The 24575-nt window shown below is 33.3% G+C and overlaps 1 protein-coding gene across 1 annotated transcript in view; it reads left to right on the top strand.

Annotated features, from left to right (window-relative positions):
• The first annotated feature begins 3306 nt into the window (after positions 1-3306).
• LOC136819823 (neurogenic locus protein delta-like) overlaps positions 3307-24575 on the top strand; it is a 33062-nt gene continuing 11793 nt past the window's right edge. The window contains exons 1-2 of the mRNA XM_067076064.1: positions 3307-3593; positions 6697-6999. Of these exons, the coding sequence (XP_066932165.1) occupies positions 3527-3593; positions 6697-6999 (370 nt within the window). The 5' untranslated portion in view covers positions 3307-3526. The remainder of the gene's footprint in view (positions 3594-6696; positions 7000-24575) is intronic.

The following is a 24575-nucleotide window of genomic DNA, read 5'->3' as shown; positions in this document are numbered from 1 at the left end:
ATTAAGTCTTTCCAAATGCATCGTTGCTTGATGCAATGCCAGACAAAAAGAAAACGTCGACCACCTTCTAAGCAGTCATATTGCGAATTAATCTGTAAATATTTATTGATTTCTTTTGGAAATGACAATTCTATTGGATTTGGCTTTTAAGAGAGGAGAGTTCTCATCTAGTTAGGTTTTTTTGGACAGTTGATTCAAATATTGCCTCAAAAAGTAAGCTTTTTGGATTATTTACAAGCTTTTCTCAGAGCTCAAAGAACTTTTAGCAAACGGGGATAGCAAAAATCTTTTCATTTTGTTATAGTTGGATCTGAAATTTTACAATTGAAAATTCAAAGAATCCATTGAAATAATACAAATTTATTCGGACTGCAGCTAAGTTCAGTAGTTTTTCAACGAAGATGAAAGTTATAATTTTCACCGGAGACGATGTTTAGGCTGATCTACCAGCGGATAAGGGCCCCACCGGGTCTGAACTTGGCCCAGGGTTATCTACTGTATCATACTATCAATGATTATTTTATATTTACAAAAATGAATCAGTTTCTCGTCCGATAAGTCAATGGGATTTGTGGCATTATTATTTACGCAAAAACTTCAACACTTTTTAATGACACTTCGGTTTCATTCATTTTGTAGAAGATCAAGATTAGTATTTTAGAATTAAATTAAATCTTTTTAGTTAATTGAATTTTGTTGTTGTTTTGTTGTACTTTGTGTTGGGTTGTTTCTTTTATGTGTCACTCATTAATTGTATTTTCCCCTCATAGCAGGGAATGAAAATATCAACAAGTTTTGGCAATATTTTTATCAGTATTAATTGATTGTTATATTAATTATTTTTTTCGCATGCATATTATCATCAAGTAACTGCTAATCCCAAAAGCGTGAAACAACAAACGACCAATTTAACATCCATTTTTCTACTAATAGGCGCCAAAATTAGATGAAAAAAATATATAATAATAACGCGAGAAACAGAAGCAAAGACTGGTTCAAGATGAAGTAAGCTCTATAAATGATAGGAATAAAAAATATTTGTTCATATTTGTTCGTTTTGTATTATCTCAAGACTATTTTGTGAGATATTTGTTGTTTTGTTGGACTTTTGAATTATAGATGAATAATATTATAGTCAAATAAAGATAAGTTAATATAATAAGTATGTAATACGCACGCGCGATAGCCACCTGTGTAACGGTCTTAACGGTTTTTAAGGAATTTTACTAATATTTTAAATATTTAATAAAATTTAATAAAATATTTCAGACTTGACTAGGCTCGTGACTTGTCCTTCAGGGATATGTAACGGTGCACAGTATTTCAGTTTATATTAGAAGTATTAACTTAATTTGTCTTGTCGTTGTCTTGACCGAACTGAAAGATTGGACTTTTAACTTCTGAGCTATTGATTAGGGTTATTCATTATAGTAGAGATGTGAGAGATGACTTCTTTCCCAGGTACCAGTTTCTTACCGGAAACTAGATCATATCATTCTATCTTATACCCGTAGAGCTCAGAGATGAGAAAAAACTTTCTGAAATAGGGTAAATTTCATGAGTGATTGAGAGCTTTCTTGAAATCTCATTTTGATAATCCACTCAATTCGTATATCCTCGTTTTTTATATGAAGTCTTTTCCATAAGTGTTTTATTTATTCATCAATTCCTCTTCCATCTTTCGCAATTTCTTCATTTCTTGATATTATTTTCAATGAAAAACTACTTTTTAAACAAAAATTTCTTACTTCTTGAATTTTTTGGTATAAAACCAAAGCTCGAAGAGGGTAAAAAAGGGGAACTCATTTTGATATAATGTGTATTTTGCGAAGCCTTAACTTTACTATTACTTGATCTTTTGTCTGAAATATAATAAGATTAATGGGAAGAATATCGCAAAAATTGAAAAAAAAGTTCGAAAAAAGGAGCTGGAAATTGATAAGAAAATTTCTATAATATCCCCTTCCATCATTTAAAGGGGGGATGGGGTATGGGTACACCTGCAAAGGGCTTTGATCGTTTTTACAACTCCACATAGGGAAAACGAGTTATAAGATTAGTGATGTATTGTTTGATTAGAATTACACATTGTTTATAAAATCCTTGAGCCTATTAGAAAATCAAAGCTAAACAAGAATAGATAAAGAACTCGAAAATGATAAAAAAGAAAAGGATAAGGGTATAGATAAAAAAGGAAGAACCGAGCACTTTTGATCATTATGTGAAAATCTTAAAGAAGAACATTTTTGATGATAAGATTTTTTGATGAAAAGAATAATAATTGGAACAAAAAGATTTTTAATGTTTTATTTTTGTTATAAGCATCGTTATACTTTCAAAACAAAGCATTCCCTATAGGATTTCATTTGATTACTTAAGGAATCTCATTTAAAAACTAAGGGGGTTTTCCTTGTTTGAATTGTGTAGAAACCCCAACAAAATAATGCTTGTGGATTACACTCCTAGGAAGAGGTTGATCTCAAGCTTCTGTGGTTATAATAATACAGTATACATTTTTAGGGGGCTAAAATGACGTAGTAATTTTGTTTGAACACTATTTAATTGAATTTTATATCTTATCACGTTGGTTTATGGAATCGGATCATGGCTTAAAAAAAGTGCTTATGTTATTGTTTTGTTTCCGTTTGAGTAGGGTTCGGTCCCGCGAAGCAAATTACCAATTTTGTGTGAAATGTTACAACATTGAATGTGATATGACTTTTTTATGTATGGATTGAATAGTACTGTATATTTTTGAATAATATGGATTAGCTAGACTGTTTATTTGTTTGTTTTTTTTTCGTTTGGCTTAAAAAATATTTCAAAAAATATTCAGTGTTTTTTTCAGTTCGTTTTTTTTGTTTACTTACTGGGATTTATGTTAAAATAATATGGGCATGAAATCTAATTTTGAAAGGAATTTTCGCGTTAAAAATTTCTTTACATAAATTTTGTACCAAACGCCAACAGTGGGTCGACAAGCGTGTCTGTATCCTTGTGAAACTTGTGAATCTTTGTTAATCTTTACAATCTAGAGGTTTAACAGTTTTAAATCTATAATTATTATATCTATAAAGTGTTGGTCGGTCAGGTCTATAAAATTTTAATATCACTACCATCTCTGATGAATGGTGAATTGAATTTGACCGTCACCGTAACTACAAACTTACAGTTATTTTTTTTGCTTTTCTTGCGTGTGAGGGTTAAAAGGAAAATGTTGAATACATACATAGGTCAATAAAGTTTGACTTATTCATTATATTGTTATTTATTGATTTATTTTCTTATTTTTAGATGACAAAATATAGATTTAGTACTGAAATTAAATTTTGAAAAAATTAGTTGGCTCGACCTGAACAGAAAAATCATCAAAAATCTTTTAAAAATTATCGAAGGTTTATTGCATAGAATTTTATTATGCTAATTCCATCGGAACAGAGCTATTTTATTACTTTGATTGGATTTTAAATTGAAATTGAGTTTTGGAAAAAAATTGGCCTTGATTTTTGTTTACATACGAGACACGATGACGCTTTTATCTAAAACTCTGCTTATTTTCATGGTTTTGCTGATGGTTGTACCCCCTTCCTTTGGTAAGTATAACTTAAACTCTTAAAGCCTCTAGGTTGTGTTTGAATAAATCTTTCTTGTTTTTACTATACAAACACCCCTGTCTCATTTGGAGTTTTAAATCCCACCGGGGTGACTACGCAAGTAGTGAAATTTCACCGAATCGGATTTTAAGTCTCAAAATCTTAGTATACATAGGGTGAAGATTTCCACACTTCTTTTCACCGGGCAAGGATGGTGAGATTTTACAATTTTTTTATTTTGTCCGTGTCTAAGTAACCCATTATTAAGCTTAAAATTTGTCAATTTCTTTCGTAATTTTTACACCATACAGGGGTGTGTACAAGAAACACATCTTTAAAAAAAAATTTAAAAATCTAAATATTCTTTGGAAAGTTGAAAGTTTTATTCATAAATTTTTATCTAAATACCCCCACGAAAAAACAAATACACACTTTTTTTTATAAGAATGGTGTAAATCCATTTCACCATGGACATATTCTTAACTTTTTGGGGAAAATCATCCTGAAATATTCTTACAGCATATTCTTAGGTTAGGGCCCTAATTCAGACTAGATTTAACATTTAATACATACTTCTCAAGCAAGAGATGGCATTTTTGAAAATGCTCTAAAAATGGCATTCTTAGCTGAGTAGCAAAATTCCATGATGGCGATATTCTTAACATATTCTTAATTTTTTGGCCATTTTCATCATGGACATTCTTATAAAGTGTATTCTTATACAAAAAAAAGCGTGTATAACAAAAGTAGAATTCCATAAAAAAATTCCTGATCCTTATTGGAATGCTTTATGGATGCCTTAAAAACGTCACATCTATTCTTATTTTCGTATTCAGCATTAATGCTGAAAATGAGTTGTAAATATTTTCTCATTTTGATAATTTTTAGTTCAGATAATTTCTTAAGCAAATAGAGACATCAAAAATTATAAAACATTAGTTTAAATACACGTTTTTTTTTTATAAGGAACACGTTTATAAGGAACTCGAGGCTGAAAATGGTCCAAAAAATAAGGAATTGTTAAGGAACTGCTCAGGCTGAGAATAAGAAATCAAGCTTTAAGGAACAGTAAGAGATGGTTATCCAAACTCAGCAGCCATGTAAATAAGGAACTCATAAGGAACTTTGAGGCTGAAATTTTCTGTAAAAATAAGGAACTCCAGGCTCAGAGCAAAGTTAAGGTTCCTTATAAAAAAAAAACGTGTATTCATGACTACAGTAAAAAAAGATCAATCTGCTCACATAAGTTTTTATCTACACTTTTTATAAGAACAATTTTATAAGAACAATGAGGCTCAAAATTGCGAAAAATAAGAAAAAATTTAAGAACAATACTGAGCTTGGAATTTCTAAATTTCAAGCAATTAAGGTGGCAAAGTAGGAAAAATTGGGTACATATAAAGCCTAAATAACTAAATATAATTATAAATTAAATATAAGAACAAAAACCTGAGAGACCGAAATACAAAACCTTTTGATGTTCTTAAAATGTTTAAGTTTGAAACCTAAAAATGTTCTAAACCTGTTATCATTATTTTAATCATTTTATGAGCATGTTTTTGCAATTTCCTAAGAAACTGAGTGTTTGTGAATCCACAAAGTCATATGTTCTTACATAGTTTGTTCTTGTAAAAAGACATGTGGTCGATCATGCACCGTTACTATTTTAACATGCATGATATCACGTGATTAACAGTTAGAAAAAAAACTGAGGAATTATCAAAAATTACTAAAAAAGAAAATATTTAATCCCTAGATCCTTGCAATACAATAGGATGAAAAATATATATTTAAAACTTTTAATCTGCCCCTCCTACCATATTATATTCCCATTGAATCATTTTTAAATACTATTTTTGCTTTGTTTATATGTTTGTTTTTATTTGTTGTTCTGCGTTTGGGTAAACACTTTTTAAACATTGAAGTACATATACTTTAAATTGCAATCCTCTAAATAACGATTACGTAATGCAAAAGGGATTGGATTCATTTTAAATCCTAATTTTTCTATTGTTCCTAATCCTTAATTTGATTGTTGATTATAAAGGGAAAGTAATAACGAAGAGAATCTCTTCCAATTTCAGTTTCTTGAAGGAAGATTAATTTTTTTCAATTTAAGTTCCCTCAGTCCCTTGACGGCATACCAATAAGTGCAATATGCGATAACAGATATCTTATATAAAACACTAGATAGAGCTATCAAAATTCAAAAAACTAGGTACCAGTTTCCAGTCCCCTCAGACGAAAACTTGCCCTCGCAAATTATATTACGGAGGAGGGAGATATACATAAATAGAAATTATATATCTTCATGATTTTTATCAAATTTTATCAACACACGGGGTGTTTTTTGTCGAACAGTTCATTATTTCAAATAAAGATATTTAAAAAATGGAGCTTAAAATAACACTCAAGTTCAGTACACTTTTTTTGGCTTTGATGGCCAAAATATTAAGAACAAGTTAAGAACGTTTTAAGGCTTTGCAGACTCTAAAACAGCCGATTTCTTAGGAAAATGGGCAAAAATACTCATAAAATGGTGAAAATAAGAACATTTTTAGGCTTAAAACTTATAAAGTTGAGTTAGGCTTCAAAAACTTTGGGTGTTCTTATAAGAAAATTGTAATTGAAAGAAAATTTACTGTTGATTATCTGGAAGAATATAAAGATTGATAAGAAAATGTTCCCGCAAAACATGAAATAATTACCCCCTGAAAAAATATAAATGCTGACATTAGCATTTCCGAGCATTTCTATCTATTTCTATTTATTCTTGTGACCTTCTTCCTCTTCTTCCTTTAAATATCTCTTTTAAAAATTTACTGTTCAGAACAACATCATTTAACTTTTTTTCTCTCTATATTTTCCCTATATTTCACCCTGATAATTACAGCTAATCACCAATTATCAAATAATAGTGCGTATTATCGGTTTCACACCTTGGTTACACTTTCACCTGCTCTTTTCCCTCCAACCAATCTGTGCGTCTCTTTTGATCTTTCCGCTTAATACACCAAGAAGAATTTGACCGATGGCTAGACTAATTCAAGAGAATTAGTGTGGGAGACAATACACTTTCAACCAGATTTTCTTTTTTTTACAGGTACGGAATACAAATACTACACGTCACGGGAGGGTGTAAAATGTGAGGCGGAGGGCGAGCCTGCCTACATGGGCGTCATCAAAGGATTATTCTGTTCAGAAAGCGCCGCAGGTAAAGAATGCCAAAATGACAAATTTTGTGGTGAAGATGAGATTTGTGTTTGCAATGCAAAATGCGAAAGTAATCGATGCATCAAAGGCAGCCGAGAAGCCGAGAAAACGAATAACGGCAATGGAAACGGGGACGGAAAAAGTTCGAACGGTAACGGAAATAAATACGGACATTTCACGAATCTAACAGATGGTAAGTTGAATGTCGTTTTTTTAATTCTACATTGTTTGTTCCCTAATGGATGTTTTTAAATAAATTAAACCTGTACATAATACAGCCAGGAAAAATATAACACCCCCTTATCTCACAGTCCCGGTGGAACTTTTTCCAACAGTGGGGATAAAAATTAATTTCCCAGTGGAGAATTTTGGCATTTCTGTGAAAGCTTTTAGCATTGCTGGGGGATAATTGACAAGTTACAGGTAAAATGCTCTAAAAATGGCATTTTTAGGTTCAGTTGCCGAATTCCATTCTGCTGGTATTCTTATCATATTCTTAATAATTTAAATTCTTATAAAGTATATTCTTATAGAAAATAGCGTACAATTTGTAGATTTTCTAATAATTTCGAGCCACAGAATATTAGGACATAGCATCGGTTTGTTCTATATGGTTCGTTGATGATTTAGGATTTTAGATATGCTCAGTGGTCGATGTTCACTGCCACTTTGGTTGTTCGGACGCGAAAAAAAAATGCTTTGCATGCAAAAATTTTATATTTTTGAAAAATAAAACCAAAAAGTTTTATTAACAATAAAAATTAACGAAGATGGAGCTCATCGTCTTTTAAAGCGCGCTCCACCTTACAGACTAATCTTTTGCATAAGCTCATATGATGTATCGGTACTTGCATGTGCGTTAGCTAAGTTTCGTCTTACTTTGAGAATTCACAGAATTCGAAGAGTGAAATTTTAAGATTTTTATTTGATAAATTTATATATAGTTTTACAAGAAGAAAAATTTATTTTGAAAATGATGTTAATGTTCGCCGTGACGGTATTTGTTTTGATCACTACAGTATCTTGTTTTGGTGGAGAGAAAGGATACGAGGAAGGTTGGTTAGCTTTTAAAATAACAGTGAATCAAATTTCTTTTGAAAAATCCATTTTCGAAAAAACAAGGTTTATTTTCAAGTTTGTCGTAGTAAAGCCCTCACACACAAAGGGCATGTTTTATTCTATACACCCCTGTCTCTTCAAATAACTTGTAACGTAGACAGGAGAACCGTCCTGTATTTTTATAATCTGATGTATACAGGGCGAGTATGGCCTGTGAGGCACAAATCTGCCTCAAAAAATTTACAGTGGGAAATTTCGAATTTAGCGCTGTCCTCACTTACTAAAACAAAAACCAAATTTCGGAACTTGCGCTTTCTCTAAGAAAGTGTGACCAGTAAAAGAATAACAAAGTTTGATTGGCTATGTTTACAACCGTTATTAGGATATGGGAAATTCAAACTCTCAGCCCATACCATGCTATATATTTCGCCATCAGTATATAGAATAAGAAATCATAGCATGGATCTTCAGGCTACTTGTAACGTTAACCCTGTTTCTTATCTCTGTTATTTCCGAGGAAAACGAATGTCCATTTCGTGCCCAGATCTTTCGTTTATTTAGTACCCAACTCGAAAGTTTGAAGAAAAAAAAATTTCTCAAGAAACTGGTCACGCAATTATTCATATTTAGTACCCAACTCGAAAGTTTGAAGAAAAAAAAAATTCTCAAGAAACTGGTCACGCAATTATTCATATAATAAATTATGAATGTTTTGAATGAAAGTACACTTTTTTTATAAGAACAATCAGGCTTAAAATTGGCAAAAAAATAAGAACGATTTTTAAGAACAATGCTGAGCCTGAACAATTTAGTGGTCAAAGTAGTAGAAATCCGGTATAATGCCTAAAATACCTCTGTAAATAAGAACAGGATAAGAACAATTTAAGGCTCTAAGTACCAAAAAGAAAAGAACAGCCGAGCCTCAGAAAATATTTACTGGTTCTTATAAAAAAATGTATTCCTATTCCCCTAGGTATACTGTATCCGTGATTGTTTTCTTAAATCATTTTTCTTACTTTCCTTTTTGAAGATACCAAGGTGATAATACCGTTTTTAAATTATTCACCCTGCATAGTATATGTATAGCGTGGGAAGTTTCATTTTGTCTTTATGACCTCGAATACTTAATATATTAAAGTTTGGGATTTTTGAATTATTTTTGCTGTTTTTGAAATTGGCCCTGTCCGAAAATTTGACATCTCTTGTCCAATAAAGTTTTTTTCATTTCGACGCTTAGAATCAGAGCTGTTTTACCTAAGCCTATACTACAATCATGGTTGAAATATAATGAGAATTCCGGTTATTTTGACGTTTTTCAACATTTAAAGTTCCGGCGAGAAAGTCGATTTTGGGCTATCTCTTTACCTTAAGGGCTCTGATCATAGCCCAAATATTGATTTTGGTATTTGAACATAAAAGTTATATTTCAGCTTCCTTAACACTTTTAACAAAGAATGGCCTTTATAAATTGCTTTTTAATCGAATCCCTTAAGAGTAATTAAGAATTTAATTGCAAAAATGACGTTATGAACTTTAAAAAGATGTTAATAATATGTTGCATCGCCCTCTTTTACAAAAAGTGCTTAGTTTTAATGGGTTTAACTTTTTTGTTTCAAAATTTCTGTACACTGTCCGCAAAGAATTGAACTATTTTAAATTTTGGGGAAAACTTTTCTAAAACGACGTGTCAAATTTTTAAGCAAAATCCAGATGAAAAATTGATGAAAAACCACTATTTTGAAGATTTCGAGACAAAGAAGCATTTTTTATTGTTCGGTAAAAGATGCACCATCTACTGCGAAAAATTTTTCAAAATGTTTTTTCTTCGCCGAAACTAAGCTCTTCAAAGTTGGAATACTCTTCCTCGCAAAATTCTTCATTTTCTTCTTCGTCAAATTTTTTCAATGCAATTTTTGAATTTTCAGATTCAGGAATAGTTTGTCTAACAGAAAATGTATAACATGCCATAGTTTTGTTGGTTACATCAGTCAGAAAACACATTTTAAACACGGCAATTCACTATGGTCTGAGCCCTTAATCGAACATTTCAATTTGGGAGGGGTTGGCAGACTTCCAGGCTATATTCTGAGCCTTATTGGACTATTTTTGAACTTTTGGATCCTCTTAAGTCTAGCGTTAAAACTCAGAGTTAAAACTCTACCTTTCGAACCTACTTTAGAGCACTTACAAATCGATTGCGGTTTCAAAACTTCCCGGTGGATTTCCTTGATTGTAGAGCTTTTAGTCTCCAAGAAATAATTCTCATGGGGGTCTAGGAAAATTTTTCCAGGGAATTTGATTAGATTTGTATTTTCCAAAGGGGTATAAATTTGATTTTAGTTCGTTCATCCTCACTTTACGGTATAAAGTACGTCCAAGGGTAATAGATTTCTTTTTTCCAGGTTTATTTTGGTAAATTTTGTCCTTTTTCCAGGGTGTAGCTGCACAATTTCACAAATTTCTTCTGACCCTGTTTAGATTTTAAATGGAACAGCCCATTTTTTCGGATCTATACTTTGTGAGTTTTTTCGTTTGCCTTTTTCATTGTCCTGATTTGCGTGAGATGCAACAATCAAGAGAAGAATGATCGCATCATACTCAAACTCAGTTTCAATTCAAGTAATGTTGAACGCACGCTCTCATAACATAATTGAATTTTCTTGAAGAACGTTTTCAAATTCTTTCGGTTTTGTTAATTGAATTTTAATGTGAAGAAAAACTCTTTCCAAATCATCAGTCTGTTTTATCTCTGCAGGATGCTCCACAGATTTCTTTGTTTTAAATGAAAAAGAATACACATGCATCAAGATTTGTTTGAAACACGCCAAAAATCGTGTTCTTTATAGTCCAATCTAAGTGACTACATAATATGGCCAAAAACTTGGTCATTTTGATTTTCAATTGCTAGCTGGTAGTGTGGCAGTGGTGTAGTATTTTTTTCTTTGCTTTTTGTCTTCCTCTTTGGATATCACGTTTACCAAGCATGCTCGGTTGGTCTATCAGAACATACAAGAAGACCCCATAAAATATCAATGATTTTTGATTTCTTGGCTTACCCAATAAATACGTTACCGCTGCGTGGTAGATACAACTTTTAAATTCTACAGTCTACTAGATACAAGTTTTAGTCATTAGTTTTTACACGAAGTAAGTACCCCCTTGACTCTTTCAGATTTTTTTCGTTTGAGGCTCAAAATTAGTTGTACAGTGTCGATGGGCATTGGATTTTCTTTCCCAGTTGAGATGAAAGTTCAATGCTGTTTTCTAATGGTGGTAATTTTCTCACTGAAACCGGAAACGGGGTTTGAATAGTATGTATTTATTTCACTAGTATGTAACTGTCGAGTGATGTTTTTGGTGGATGGTCTTAACAGCTTCTTAATTTCGTGTACGATCGAAAAGTGGTGTGATATTTAGTTTTTGTCCGTGCATACACCACATAATTTCTCAAGCAGTTAGTATGTACTTTGTTACAATGTCATGACGTCTTTATGCATAATTTGTCCTTCTTTTAAACCACATGTAGTTAATTCCCGTGATAAACAAAGAAAAATGAAACCGTAGGGGTGGTACAGTTACTTTTAGTCGGGGTTGTGGACGGCAAAATATGAAATTTGTCGTTCTTTTTTGTCGTTCTTTTATGAAATTTGTCGTTCTTTTTGTTTATTTTTAGTAATGAAGGGTTTGTTAGGTAGGCCCCCTCAAACATAAAGTACTATATAGAATCCAACATTCAAATCACAGACACTCTACGAACTAAACGAAACGAGATAACGAATTCTAGATAGTGTATTTTGTGTTTTCCCGCGCCTTTGAAATTGATACCTTTGACTCTGTAAGGCCGTTGGTCAAGGCACTTTAAAAAGGATCTCGTAATCATACCTATCTGCATTGTTGACTTAAAAACGAAATGACAAAATAATTTAATTTGTGGAACATTTTTCTTAATTTTTTAATTGGTATGTCTTTGAGCGGTTTCCTTTGAACCTATTCATTTACGCGCATGACAGAGTATAAGAATGAGTTGTGATTAGTAGGTAAAAGGGTCCAACGATTTCCGTTTTGATATGGAAACCAGTCCCACAAATACAATATTTACCAACCTGTTTTTATGTAGGGTATACTGGACCATGATTGATCTAAAAGTGGACGGAAATTATCAAGTTTTCAATAGCCTTATCAGCCATGCTCTCTAAATGTAACAAATGTACTAAGATTTAAAATCGAATATTTGCTCGTTAGTCTACCAAACGTCGGGACTGTGCGGATTACAAAGAAAGGCCCGGGAAATCGCAGGCTTTGGTATGATATAGAAGATGGTATGGAAGATACTAAGAATAGTTTGCTTTTCTCTTCTAAACACGAATTGCAAAATTTCATTCCGGTAGAGGGTCGGATGGGCGACCAATTAAGTTTTCAGTCTCTGAATATTTTAACGTGAAAAATTTTTCCATGTACAATGATAGAACTACGAACAGCTTCTACGGGATATTAACCTAATAAATCATGATAAAATTACGTGGAACAGCTTGTGCAATCTGACCTAATAAATCATCCATGGTTTTTTTCACAGAGTGAAAAAGCGCGGGAGTTAACTTGGAAAAATTTAAAAACTTTATTTTGACTCGTGGACTATCGCTCTACGATTGTGTTTTGCAAATCGGTATCTCGCACGGAATAAGTTTTATTAAGAAACCAGTCAAGGAGCCCAAGTCCTTAATTTTGCAAGACAAAACAAATGCATTAGTTGAAATATAAGCGTGAAAAATAGTGCTTTTGATTTAAGGTCTGTAAATCATCTATTTAATCATATTAGCGTGTCACTTCCAACCTATTGTCACTAACCATGAGATTTACAAAAAAAATCTGATATTTTGACTTACACAGAAGGCCGAAAACATCAACACAACTCAATATGCTTGTGAATATTTTTGTGTCTTTTCATACATTTTTTCACACACAAGTCCAATAGGGTCATCAGTATAATGAGAATTTTGATTTTTTTGACTGATTTGACTTGGTCTCGTGTGCTGGTGACTTAGCTATGTTTAACTTTGAAAGTTTTAAATTATAGTTGTAAAATTATTTCAAATTATTTCAACGTAATCTGGCTTGATAGGTATTGTGTGTGGTGAAAGTGAAAGGAATGGCTATGTGATAGGAGCGACTGTAAAGAAGGGCGTTTTAGCAGACATATAGTATACTAAGTATTCCTGTATGAAGTACCTACGACCTTACATAATCAAAACTTTCAAGAGGGACTCCATGTTCATGCACGAAATGACCTTGCGGTTTTCACCTTCTTTTCTCAAAGTCTCTACTACTACTAGACTTCTCCCTCTCTGATATGAAGATCTTAAAATGTATTAGTTATCAAAATAAAAGACAGATGGTATAGTGCAATAGTATGTGAGACTAAATTGTTAGACTGGAGTGTAATACCGTAATATGGATGTTATATGATAATATGATAATTGTTACGGTGGCCTTCGTTAGCTATTTTGAATTTCGGCTTATCGAAGATTGCCTTTACATTTCTCGACTTTTGATACAATATTTCTCTGTTTGTGAAGAAAAAAACCTTATATTTCATAAGTCATATTTTGGTCAATCAAACCCAATTTACAAATTACTGACCGGGTCATTGAGACAGGGGTGTTTTTAGACGAATGTAAATCTGCATCTGTAAGTTAAGACGCTCATTGCGGGTTATAAATTTTTCAGATTCAGATTCGAAGTGCATCGGTCTGAAAATAGGGATTAAAAACACCCCTGTCTCAAAGATGGATGAAAACGTGAACGAACCGTCTTTTGAGTTCGACAAGCCATTTATGAAAAGAATGGCGCTTTGCCAGGGCTCCTTTATATGAAATTCTACCATGTCCAAGATTTAACAAATAAGTGCTACAGTAGACACTTTGCAATCTCCTGTTGGCAGGGGGTGTTGGCAACGCTTAACATTTTAATTTTCTAAATGAAATTATTCAATCAATTTAGCTTCATTTTCTGGCAGCTGACCCAAGTTTTGTCATTGCAATCCATCCGTGAGAGAAATTTGAGCTAATCAATGTAATTAGCTTTCCTAATGAAATACAATTTTAATTTTCATTAATCGCTTTTTTAAGTTAGGACACGCCAGCTATTGGCTCTCTTGCAGGTTTAATGATTTATATTAGAATATTCATTGTGTAGAGAGAAGTTTTCATTTTTGGATATTTAGAGAAGAAGAATCTTTTAATAGGTAATGTTAATTGCTAAATTTAATAAACTTTTGGAATTTGAAGGTTCAAAAAAGACGGGAATGACATGAGCAGAACCTTAATAAGTTAAGAAAGATGTTAGAGTTAAGTGCACATTGTAATGGCTGGAATTCTAAACCCCTACTACATCCGCTCCTTCATATTTTCGTGTTTGCCAAAGAAACCAGAAGAAACAATGCGTTATTTTGTTCTTTCATATCTCTCACACGTCACATAGTGTTATTTCCAGTCACACAAAAAATTGTCGCCTGTCAAAACTTGTTTTCATTTGATTGTCATATTGCGTTGTGTTGACGCGTCAGATCAACTTTCCGTTCTTTTTCTATATATTCGGCCTTCAAATTTGAGAATCTCTACGTACTTGGTGATATGTTAAGTTAATCGATCCAAAGTCATTAGTAACTTTTTGGATTGCACTTGCAGTGATCTTAGCGGGATCTTAGTTTTAGGTGTTGTCTGCATCTTCTCTTTTTTAGCAAATGACCTCTTGGGAAGCCTATATTTTTTAGCCTCGTTTAAATTCCCATCAATTCCAACAATTCCAGTACCATATTAGTGTCTGCGTAGGATGCTATTAATACTACCGCATATAGCATCAGCAAGGAGCTTTATATCAGCGACCATCGGAAGTAAAAAGACTAATGCAAAAATTCTTGACATTACATTGTGTGCTGTTTTTTTTTTTCGTAAATAAAAATGATACCATAATGACGCTTTATCTAGTAATGTCACCAACTTTAGGACTAGTAAAGTAAGCCGATCTTTCCATAGCAAACCTTATGAGAATAAACATGACAGTTATTTCGTTGCTATTGACAACCTATATATGCTAAAATAGTTAAAAGAAATTCTATGAATATATTCTTTCAAAAGCTATTGAAGTCGAAATACCTTGTCAACCGTATTGGGTCTCATTTTTACAGAGATCAATCCTTATTTTTCAATTCAAGAAATTTGAGCTGTGACCGTAAAATCTGACTTTTTGTCTCTTTTTGTGTTGACATAAAAAAGTTAAGAGTGGTCTATAAAGTTCTAACCATTAATTCGAAACTAGAGAAAGTGGCGAAAATATCGAGAACACTTGTTCTTTTAGCATAAAAAAACTTTTCCTAGTGCCAGGGACAAAAAGGGAAAATGGGAACGATCAACAGACCCCCTTTGTGCCCTTTAAAGGACTTACCTTTTTTTGAATGCCGAATCTTATGGTGCCGATATCGATTCATTTCAGGCTGGCTGTAATTATTTGTTTCTTATAAATAAAAACAACAAAGGTTGTTGTACTTATTCCGTAATATATGCATATCGAATTTCCCGGTAACACTTTGACAATAATAAACTTTCGTTCTGTAATTTACACAAGCTATTCTGTAAAGTACCAAAAGAGAGAGAATACCAGTACAGTGATGTTTTGAGAATTTCTGTTACAAATCAAAAGATTATATTATGGGGGTATCTCATTAATAAAATTCGATGAATGGAAAAATCCGATTAAAACGACGCCAATTTAGTGTAACAATATTTTAGATGTATTATGATTTTGATTTGACTATGTTGCCCAAATTCAGTTAGCTGCTGTTACAATGATTTAACAATTGGTCACTTTTTATAGAAAATAATTGAATGTTTAACAATTTTCTCATGACTTTATTTGAAAGGACAATTGCTTGTATTAGAGTTGTCAATTTGGAAATTATGATGTTTTGGGATAGTAAGTTCTGGAATTGCCATTGTTTTGATGATGCCTTCCGGTTATTGCTTGGGGGTGGAAGATTTTGTCTTTTTTTTAATTTTACGTTCTAGCTTGGGATATGTTTATCAAACCCCTGTCTCGCTGATCTATTAATAAGAAGTTAGCAAGTGGAAATAAAGTGAAGGAGGCAAAGACCATTGTGGATAGAAAAGATATTTTAAACAGATCCAGTCGAGTTGGCTATTCAACCTCCAAGTCTTAAGTTTAACTTAATGAAATGAAGTTTTGTTAGAATATCCTCGTTTACTTATAAATATTTACAGTTGACTCTAGCTCGTTCGAACTTGTATGGGAAATAGAATTTGTTCGAATTACAGAGACATTCGAATCATAGAAAGAATTTAGGAAGGTTTCTTCTTGACGGGGTCTGAGAATTAGCTCGAATTGTAGAACGATTCGAATAATAGAAGTTCGAATTAGCGAGAGTTAGTTGTATTTATAATCATTAGTCCATAAAAGATGCGTTTGAATGACCCAGTACCTTAAAGCTTCAGAATGGAAGTGAATACAAATGGATGTTTAGTTGAAATCATTTTTGCCAGTGTTGTTGTTTTGCGACGTTTGTGGTTTACCATGAAGTCAATGTGTTTTTCCTTTTTTCAATTTTGCATCTTTCCCCGTTATGCTTCTTGATGATTTGTTTGAAGTAAGTATTAAAAGATATGACATAGCGTGTATTGCGTAGGTGAATGTGATCAGTGAGTAATATTGACATGATCTATAACATCTCTGAATTCCAGAATAAAAGCTAGAACGGGAAGGGATTCCATTTGTTCTGAAATAGCTAAAGCTTTACTCTATTCAAGCTTCGGACCTTCGAACAGCTTGAAGCTTGCTTTGTCTCTAGCGAGGGGGTACCAACAAGCATTTTGTTGATTTTCGTTTTTACTTTTTCGATCGAAATATGAAAATGCCCATTCCAGCTGAAATTCGTATAGGTCTGTGAATAAGAAGAAATACCTTTCGCTCCCTTCTCGGCCTTGTATAAACAGTAAGATGATACGCTAATAAAAACAGTGTAGCCTCCTCGAAACGTTAGATATGATATTAATCAAGTGTACCACACTGTCATCTTTTCAAAAATAGACTTTTGGATGATTTGCTTTTTCTTTTACGGCGTAAACCGTTTGGATTCGAGCATGTGGAAAATAGAATTTATGTGAGCGGTGCAAAAAAGTTTGAGGCTCGCATAAGGAATTTTAACAAAAGAGACATATATTCCTATCTATCCGTCACTAATTCTCAAATCTTCTTCAGGATTTTTCCACTGGTTGAGATTTGTTCATATTTTTCTGATGAGGTGGAATGTCGAGGCTTTTCTTTCCAATGGGGTGGGTTTTTCGTGCAAGTTAAAGGTGATACAGGGATGTTATTTTGATACTTAAAAATGAATGGTATAATGTCTGGCTTAGAATTTTTAGTATTATAATCCAGGCTGTGTTTTAGTAATAAAGTCTGGGTATTATAGGTTTAGAAGTTTGGGTACTAGATTGGTATTATGAGAAGAAGGTACTTCAACTGAGAGAAAAAAGGATGAATTATTGCATAATTTGTTTTGAATCATTAGTTCATGTTTTGGCTCGTCTTTTTATACCAATTGACGTCAACCCCGTAACCAATTGTAACCAGAGAAATCGCGTTTTCTAATGGAGGGAGGACCATATGAGATCTCTCAAGCGCCCTGTGTGATTTTAACCGCGATTTTTGGTAACATTTTTCTTATTTTTAGATTGACCGGAAAAATTAAAGGCGATATGTAACGGGTTTTGTAATACGGTTTGAAGAAGGATTTCCGGCTTTCTTTTTTTTCTCGCGTTTTTGGTTCTTACGGAAGTTGATCAATTCTTTTTGAAGGGCAACATTCATGTGTTGAAATTTTAGAAAAGGTCAAGCAGTACCATGGACAAGTGATATTCTTGGAAAGCTCTCATTTTTTAATATCTGACCATCTGCTTTTCTGATTGTTTGATGACTTCAATGGACAACGAATGGCTTTGGGTAGCCTAGCTGGGTAACAGAGCTAGTTTAGGATCATTGTCATACTAGTCTATTTTTAAACCGAAGTCTAATGTTTTGATTTCCTCGCACTATCTAATAGTATTTTCATAGTACCTCTTTTTGTAACAGAATTTGATTGATGAGATTACATACCTAATCCCTAGTGGCACCAGACAAACTTTTTTTGGTAGTTCATGCACAGTTGAATACCAGCGTAGACTAATCCACTTTCGATTTCTTTTATGAATTTTTTTTCATTGATTTTACTGGTCTGGTGATGTTTCAATAAGATTTTCATTGGTTGAGATGAGTTTGTTTTTGATTTTACTTCGTGATCAACAAGAAGTATAGGAATGTTATAAACCGGAAAGCCAGCGTCGATCCCATGGATTAATTACACTTCTGGGTACGAGACTGTTGTTCAAGCATTCACAAAAAAGACAGTTTTTCAAAATATGAAAAGACATTCACTTCTTCTAGAAGAGGAAAGGTTAAGCAGTGTGTTCAGTTTTAAAATGATAGGAGATTTTGTTTCAATCCGGAATTGACACAAGAAATCTTAGATATAGCGTGCTGTATAGACATCACTATCTTTAAGATCATGAGAATGACTTCAGCCAAAAGTTTTTTCGTGGACTCGTCATCGTGACCTTAAATTTGGGCGTCAGTGATGGAAAGTGGTACATTGTGTCATATTTCAAGTAAAAGTTGTTATTTTCTAAGATGCTTTCGATAAATTTTAGTATACGCCAATCTCATGAGCAATCCAAACGCTAATTACCTTGGAATGCTTTTTGTTAAAGAGTTAAATTGTCAAAACCAATCCATTATTTTGCGATTTAGTTCGATTGTTTTTTCAAAGTAATTTAGATTTTCTACTCATTGTATCCATATCAATACGCCTTTGTTTTAGTTGAAAAATAACAAGACGAATAAATCTCAATCTACTGTAGGTACCCAGAGCCATCTCCACCAGTTTTTTTTTTGATTTTACCGATAAACCTGGTATAGTCGTGAGCGCTGTCAGAATCATAAAAAAGCGAACTAAGGGACTTGATTCGAATTTGAACAAGTGAAGTCAAAATCAAAGTTTTGTCGTACCCTAAAGTCTTCAGTAGTAAAGATGATTAACCGTCCGTTCTGTAAATTCTCAAATTTCCGGTCGTAAAGAAGTTTTGAGTGTAAACCAGTCCTTGTACAAAAGAAGTTGATTGTGGGCGGTAAGGAATGCTTCAAATTTCCCACCCTTTTGGAGAGATTGGTGTAAAAAGCTGTGCTATGTTTTTATTTCATTTTTACTTCTAATGAATTGCTTGATAATTACATGTCTCTGTATTGACCATGGCATTTTTTGTAAGAACCATTTAAGAATAAGTTGATAAGTCTAAGCTTATTCTTAGCATTTTTTTGCTCAGTCTTAATAGTTTTTATCATTATTGGGGAAAGGTATACTCTAATTTAACGAAGCACTGAATTTGCATCATCTTCCCTTGAATTTGAAATTTCCGCACTTAGCATTTTGTGCAAATTTTAGGCTCACTGTTAGGGTGTTAGACTTCTTATAAAAATAAAATTATTCAAAAAAAGTTGATCTAATTAAGCAAACAAGGAGATGATCTTATTGACACCTTGAGAAAAGAGGAGAGAGACTTTTTGTATTTTGATAGGAAAATTGGCAATGATCAATTAATGTGGATGAGAAATGAGAAAGAACATTTTTTCGATAATTATAATAACTAAGATTGCAGTGCAATGTTTTTTAATACTGGTTGATAGAGTTGTTGTATATTTGATGCAAATTTCGGTTTAAAATTGTTGTTTTGATACTAAGAAATTTGGGGAAACCTAAAATGGGGGGGGGGGCTTGTACTTTTACGGTGTGACGGGATTGGCCCTTTTTTAGTACGGTATTACGGGATTTGACGAAAAAAGAGACGGGAAAACGGTATTTCAAAATCAGACGGTGACGGTATTAGGTACATTTTTGCCCTGTACAAGCCGGTGTGACGGTGTTATTATTTTTTCAATTTTCGGGATTCCGGGATTCAGCAAAAATTTTGACGGGAAAACGGTATTTCGAACCCCTACAAACCCCCCCCCTAAAATCTTCGTAACGGATGCATAACAACCATCATGTTGTCAATGACCAGTCCATAGAGTTTAATCCTAGCCATTTGTTTTCTCAGAATTGATTTTATGGGAAATTTGTGACCATATTTTTCATTACTAGTATGTACTGTAATAGATTTGTGAGCAGTTTGTTGAAATTTCAGGCTTTTTGGTGACATATGGTTCCGTTGTACTCAATTTTCACTCTCCTGGTATTTAGTGAACAAAGGAAGAAAAATAACCCGCCCATTTTATTAAAATTTCTTTTTAAAGTCAAAATGTTACTGTCAATCAAAATAACATTGGCCACGCCCTAAACAATTGAGGGCCTGATATACTTATACAGTATCTTTCCAACAAGAAAGTCATTTTAAATCGATACCATTCTTCAAGCTGCTGGTCCCGCCTTGTTACCGCCTCATTACCGCCATTAAGTCTTTCTCAAGAAAATATTTTAAGTATTTTGACTTATTTCCTTCTTATAGCCACAAGGTACATACACACAATCTTTAAAAAGTTTTTTAAGTCATTATTTAATGACTTAAAGTTCGCTCTAACGGTCTTTATGAGTTCAGTTTCCTTACCTTTATCAATTATAAAATGGCATTTCTTTAATTGGAATATAATAATAGGTCGCTTTATATTCTCACGGTGACCTGGTTTCTCTCATCTCCATTATCGATTTTCTTTGTATACAGAGATAGCAATGTGACCGCAACATTCGTAACCTTGTAAAAGAAAAGTTACTAATTGCCGAGAAAATAGTTCTTTTCATTTTTTTTATTTGATTGAATTGACTGGTGTGTGTTGAATGAAAGATGATGTCTATATAATTTATTTTCCATCTTTCTCTATATTATGCTTGCTCTATTCTCTGGGTTTTGATCTGTAGAGATTAATCTATTTAACATTGCTCTTTTTTTCCGGCTAGTTCGAAACACGGGTCACGGGTCACGGGTCCGGGTCACGGGGCACGGGTCACGGGGCACGGGTTACGGGTCACGGGGCACGGGGTGCGGGGCATCTAAACTGCAGACCAGAAAAAATTAAAACGAACGGAGATATATCAATTTCAAAGACCGACGACTAACCAAATGCGCGCGGCTTTCATCCAATAGCCGCCCGAAATTCTACTATTTATCTGATATTCCGATGGCGGATTGGCGGCCGCCCACGCTAAAACTCCAATTTCCCACCGGAAAGGCATGACAGTCAGCCTATGATGTGCTGCACCCCACTAAAAATATTTCGGTTGGACCCGTCAATCCCCGAAAACGAGGACTGGGTTACCAGACTTCCCGCTGCAAAATTCTTGACGCGGTCTCGATAAATTCCGTAATGTAAACCTTCCAGATGCTGAAAAAAATTTTCCTGACCTTCAGAGCTTTAGTACGGCTGATGAAATTTTCACCATCTGGGTGCCAGATAATCTACGACAAACATTTTTTTAGTCTTCAATAGAAAGTACTTGCGATAGGATTGTATATGCTTATATATAGTTTTATTGCCCACCAAGGTGGAGTAGTACAATTTTTAAAAAGAAGAAAAAGGTTGAAACTCTTAAAAAGAAACGGTGGCGCAGATCAAAGGCACTTGCTTTATAAGAATCAAATCAAGAACTCTTGATTGAAGGCAGAATGCCTTTCGATAATTAGTTGTTACAAAGTAAACAATGGATGGCGAAGAAGATGTACATATTTTTTTTTCTTGCAAGCATCGGCCTAATAAGAATCAAAGCAATAACTTTCGATTAAAGCTAAAATACCTTAAATTAATTAAGTCCTTTCGTAAGGGTGCGACACAAGCTTATTTTAAATTTATTCTAAATTAATTACTTTAAATAAAATGGACGAGCTCATCTAAGCTCGGTAAAGCGTATTCACAAATGAAAAGCATAACTGTAAAGTTTAAACTCAGCCACACAACTATCAAACGGAAAAACGACATCAATCGTATGTTTAAAATATTTTTCTTTCAAGCATAACAAAATAGAAAAGGTAGTTATAACCTATCAAATAATCTTTTTTCTAAAAAAATACAACATGTTAAAAATAAATAATAAAATGATGAAAATGTTTTTCTTTTTTATGCGAAATAGGTTACGATATAACATCATGTGATAAGACAAAATGTTTAAGTGTCGCCAGATTGAAAATTTAAGGGCCACCGATGAACGCTCAAGGCTCAATTATATTACATAAATCGCCTGCCAGACTTTTTCCTATACTAATGAAAATGATCTAATTTTTCAAAATTTTTGCATAAAACTGAACAGCTCTTCTATTTATTCTTTTGAAACAAGCCACAATCGAGGATGTTTGGCGACTACCCTTTAAACAATGTAATGGGTTATAATAAATAAGTTGTCCTTTTTAATAATATAATAATTATTAATCAAAAACTAGATATACTCTTTTATGTACCATATAAACAATAAAAACAATTGCCTGCCTCTTGCAGCATAGCCTACTTAAAAAGTAATGTCAATCAAAAAGTGAGCTAAAAAATAACAAAAGATAGGGAAAAATTATCTTTTTTAAATAAAAACTAGATACTCTTTTAAAAACTAGATACTCTTTTATGTACCATATATACAATAAAAGCAATTGCCTCTTGCAGCAAAGCCTACTTAAAAAGTAATGTCAATCAAAAAGTGAGCTAAAAAAATAACAAAAGAGAGGAAAATTTCTTTTTTCAAATAAAAACTAGATACTCTTTTATGTACCATATATACAATAAAAACAATTGCCTCTTGCAGCAAAGCCTACTTTAGTAATATAAATCGATAAAGTAAACTAAAGAAAAAAATAACGAAAGAGTTATCTTGCGGGCAAGAATATTCGAAAAAACTGAATATGTTAGGAACCCAAGAAATAATAAAATTAATGGTGATTTGGACGGGAAAAACACTGGTAGCTTAGGAAGCTGCAAACATTGAAGAAGTATAAAGATTAAGGATGTTTAAAAAAGGTTTTAAGGCTACATGGTTTAGCGTAGAATAACTTCATAAAACATATAAAATAAACTATTCTATAATCAAATCAAACTCCTCTCTCAACTTGAGTTTGTGAGCAAGTTTTGGTGGCGAGACTTTTGAATCGATCACAACGTTCTGCAGTGTAAGCACTTTATCCGGGAATTCCTGTTCGATGCATTTTTTTTCTTAAGTGAAAATAACAATTTTCTTTACCTTTAGACACTCTCAATTGACTAGTGCCTTTGATTTGGTACACACGATGTATTTTAATGCCCAAAATCATGTCATTTGGTGGACGGGGTAATTTGCCGCGCTCGGTTTCACGATACTTTTTGTGACAACCCTGACATGTCGTTGAACGCGTTTGGTTAATGTATACCAAGTGGAATTTGTTGTTGTCTTCAATAACTTGCCTGGCTGGTCGCTTGTCCTCGTAACCTTCGGTACTTCTTTCTATAGCTTTTTTGCGTTTCCTTGGCTTTTGATTTTTTCTTTCTTCTTTCCTGCATTCTCCGGTTGGACTTGTTGCAAAACATTCTCAAAAGTAGGGATCCATTTGGTTAGATGGTGCTCAAGAATACCCAAATGGTACGCGATGGTAATGGAATGTGCACAGATTCCTAGAGAGTAAATTAAATTTTATACAACACATACCCGAAAAAATGAATCAATTCATTGTACTGTGGAGTAAATCATAAACACGCTAGTGTTAATAACAAATTGAAATGGGTGGTTTTTTATAAAATACAGAGTTGGTTGGTAGAGTGGAGGGTGAGCTTCAAAAATCGAAAAATTAAGGAACGGGGAGGGCTGTTGATTAGGCACCTGGGTGCAGTTTCCTCCAGGGTTAGTAAAACACTTTTTAGCCCCTTCACCCTTACCAGAAAATGGAGAAAATATAATTTCTTATAAAAAACTCACAGCCGAAAGGGGGAGAAGAAACTATGAATTTGGAAGGATAGTAGTCATACCTTGTGTAGTCTTGTATCGTGCACAATCACAAATTATATTCCGATTTTGTTGGACTGACACCCGATGGACGTTATCTGCTATGCTTCTTGACTTTAAGAAGAAGGAGTTTTGAAGGAGGCTTGATTTCTCGACAGAAGTGAAAAAATTATCAAGGTAGTATTTTGCACCATTCCAATCGATGGAGAGATGGCCGGGAAGACCAGAGACATCAAACTCTGGAAACTCGTGCGGAAATAAGCTGAGAGTTGCGTCGTGTGGAAACGAACGTGTGGTTTCATCATCAAGTACGATTTCATTATTTCGAAGTGGAGTTTCATCCAGAAGTGTGGTTTCATCTTCATCTGATGACCATATCTGATATCTTTGCAACCCTGACGTCGAAGGTTGACAAGAATCTAAAGAAATGAGTAAGTTGATTAAATCATTTGTATATCAAATTTCTGATAGATTCTTCAGAAAACTCAACCAAAACCTAAAATCTCAAAGGGCTCAAGAGGTAGTAAAAAATAAAGAAATTTAAAGATCCCTATGGAAACCACTTATCAAACAAGATCCCTCTTAAATTCTTGGCAAACTTCCTTAGGAAAATAAGAGAAGAAACAGATAGACCCCTGAAATTGTTTAAAGATCTCAGACCCCCTGAG

The sequence above is a fragment of the Clytia hemisphaerica genome, unplaced genomic scaffold (genome assembly GCF_902728285.1).
Source record: "Clytia hemisphaerica strain Z4C2 unplaced genomic scaffold, Clytia hemisphaerica genome assembly, whole genome shotgun sequence".
In the NCBI taxonomy this organism is placed as follows: Eukaryota; Metazoa; Cnidaria; class Hydrozoa; order Leptothecata; family Clytiidae; genus Clytia; species Clytia hemisphaerica.
The sequence above is the reverse complement of the archived record's forward strand: the minus strand, read 5'-3'. Positions and strand labels throughout refer to the sequence as shown.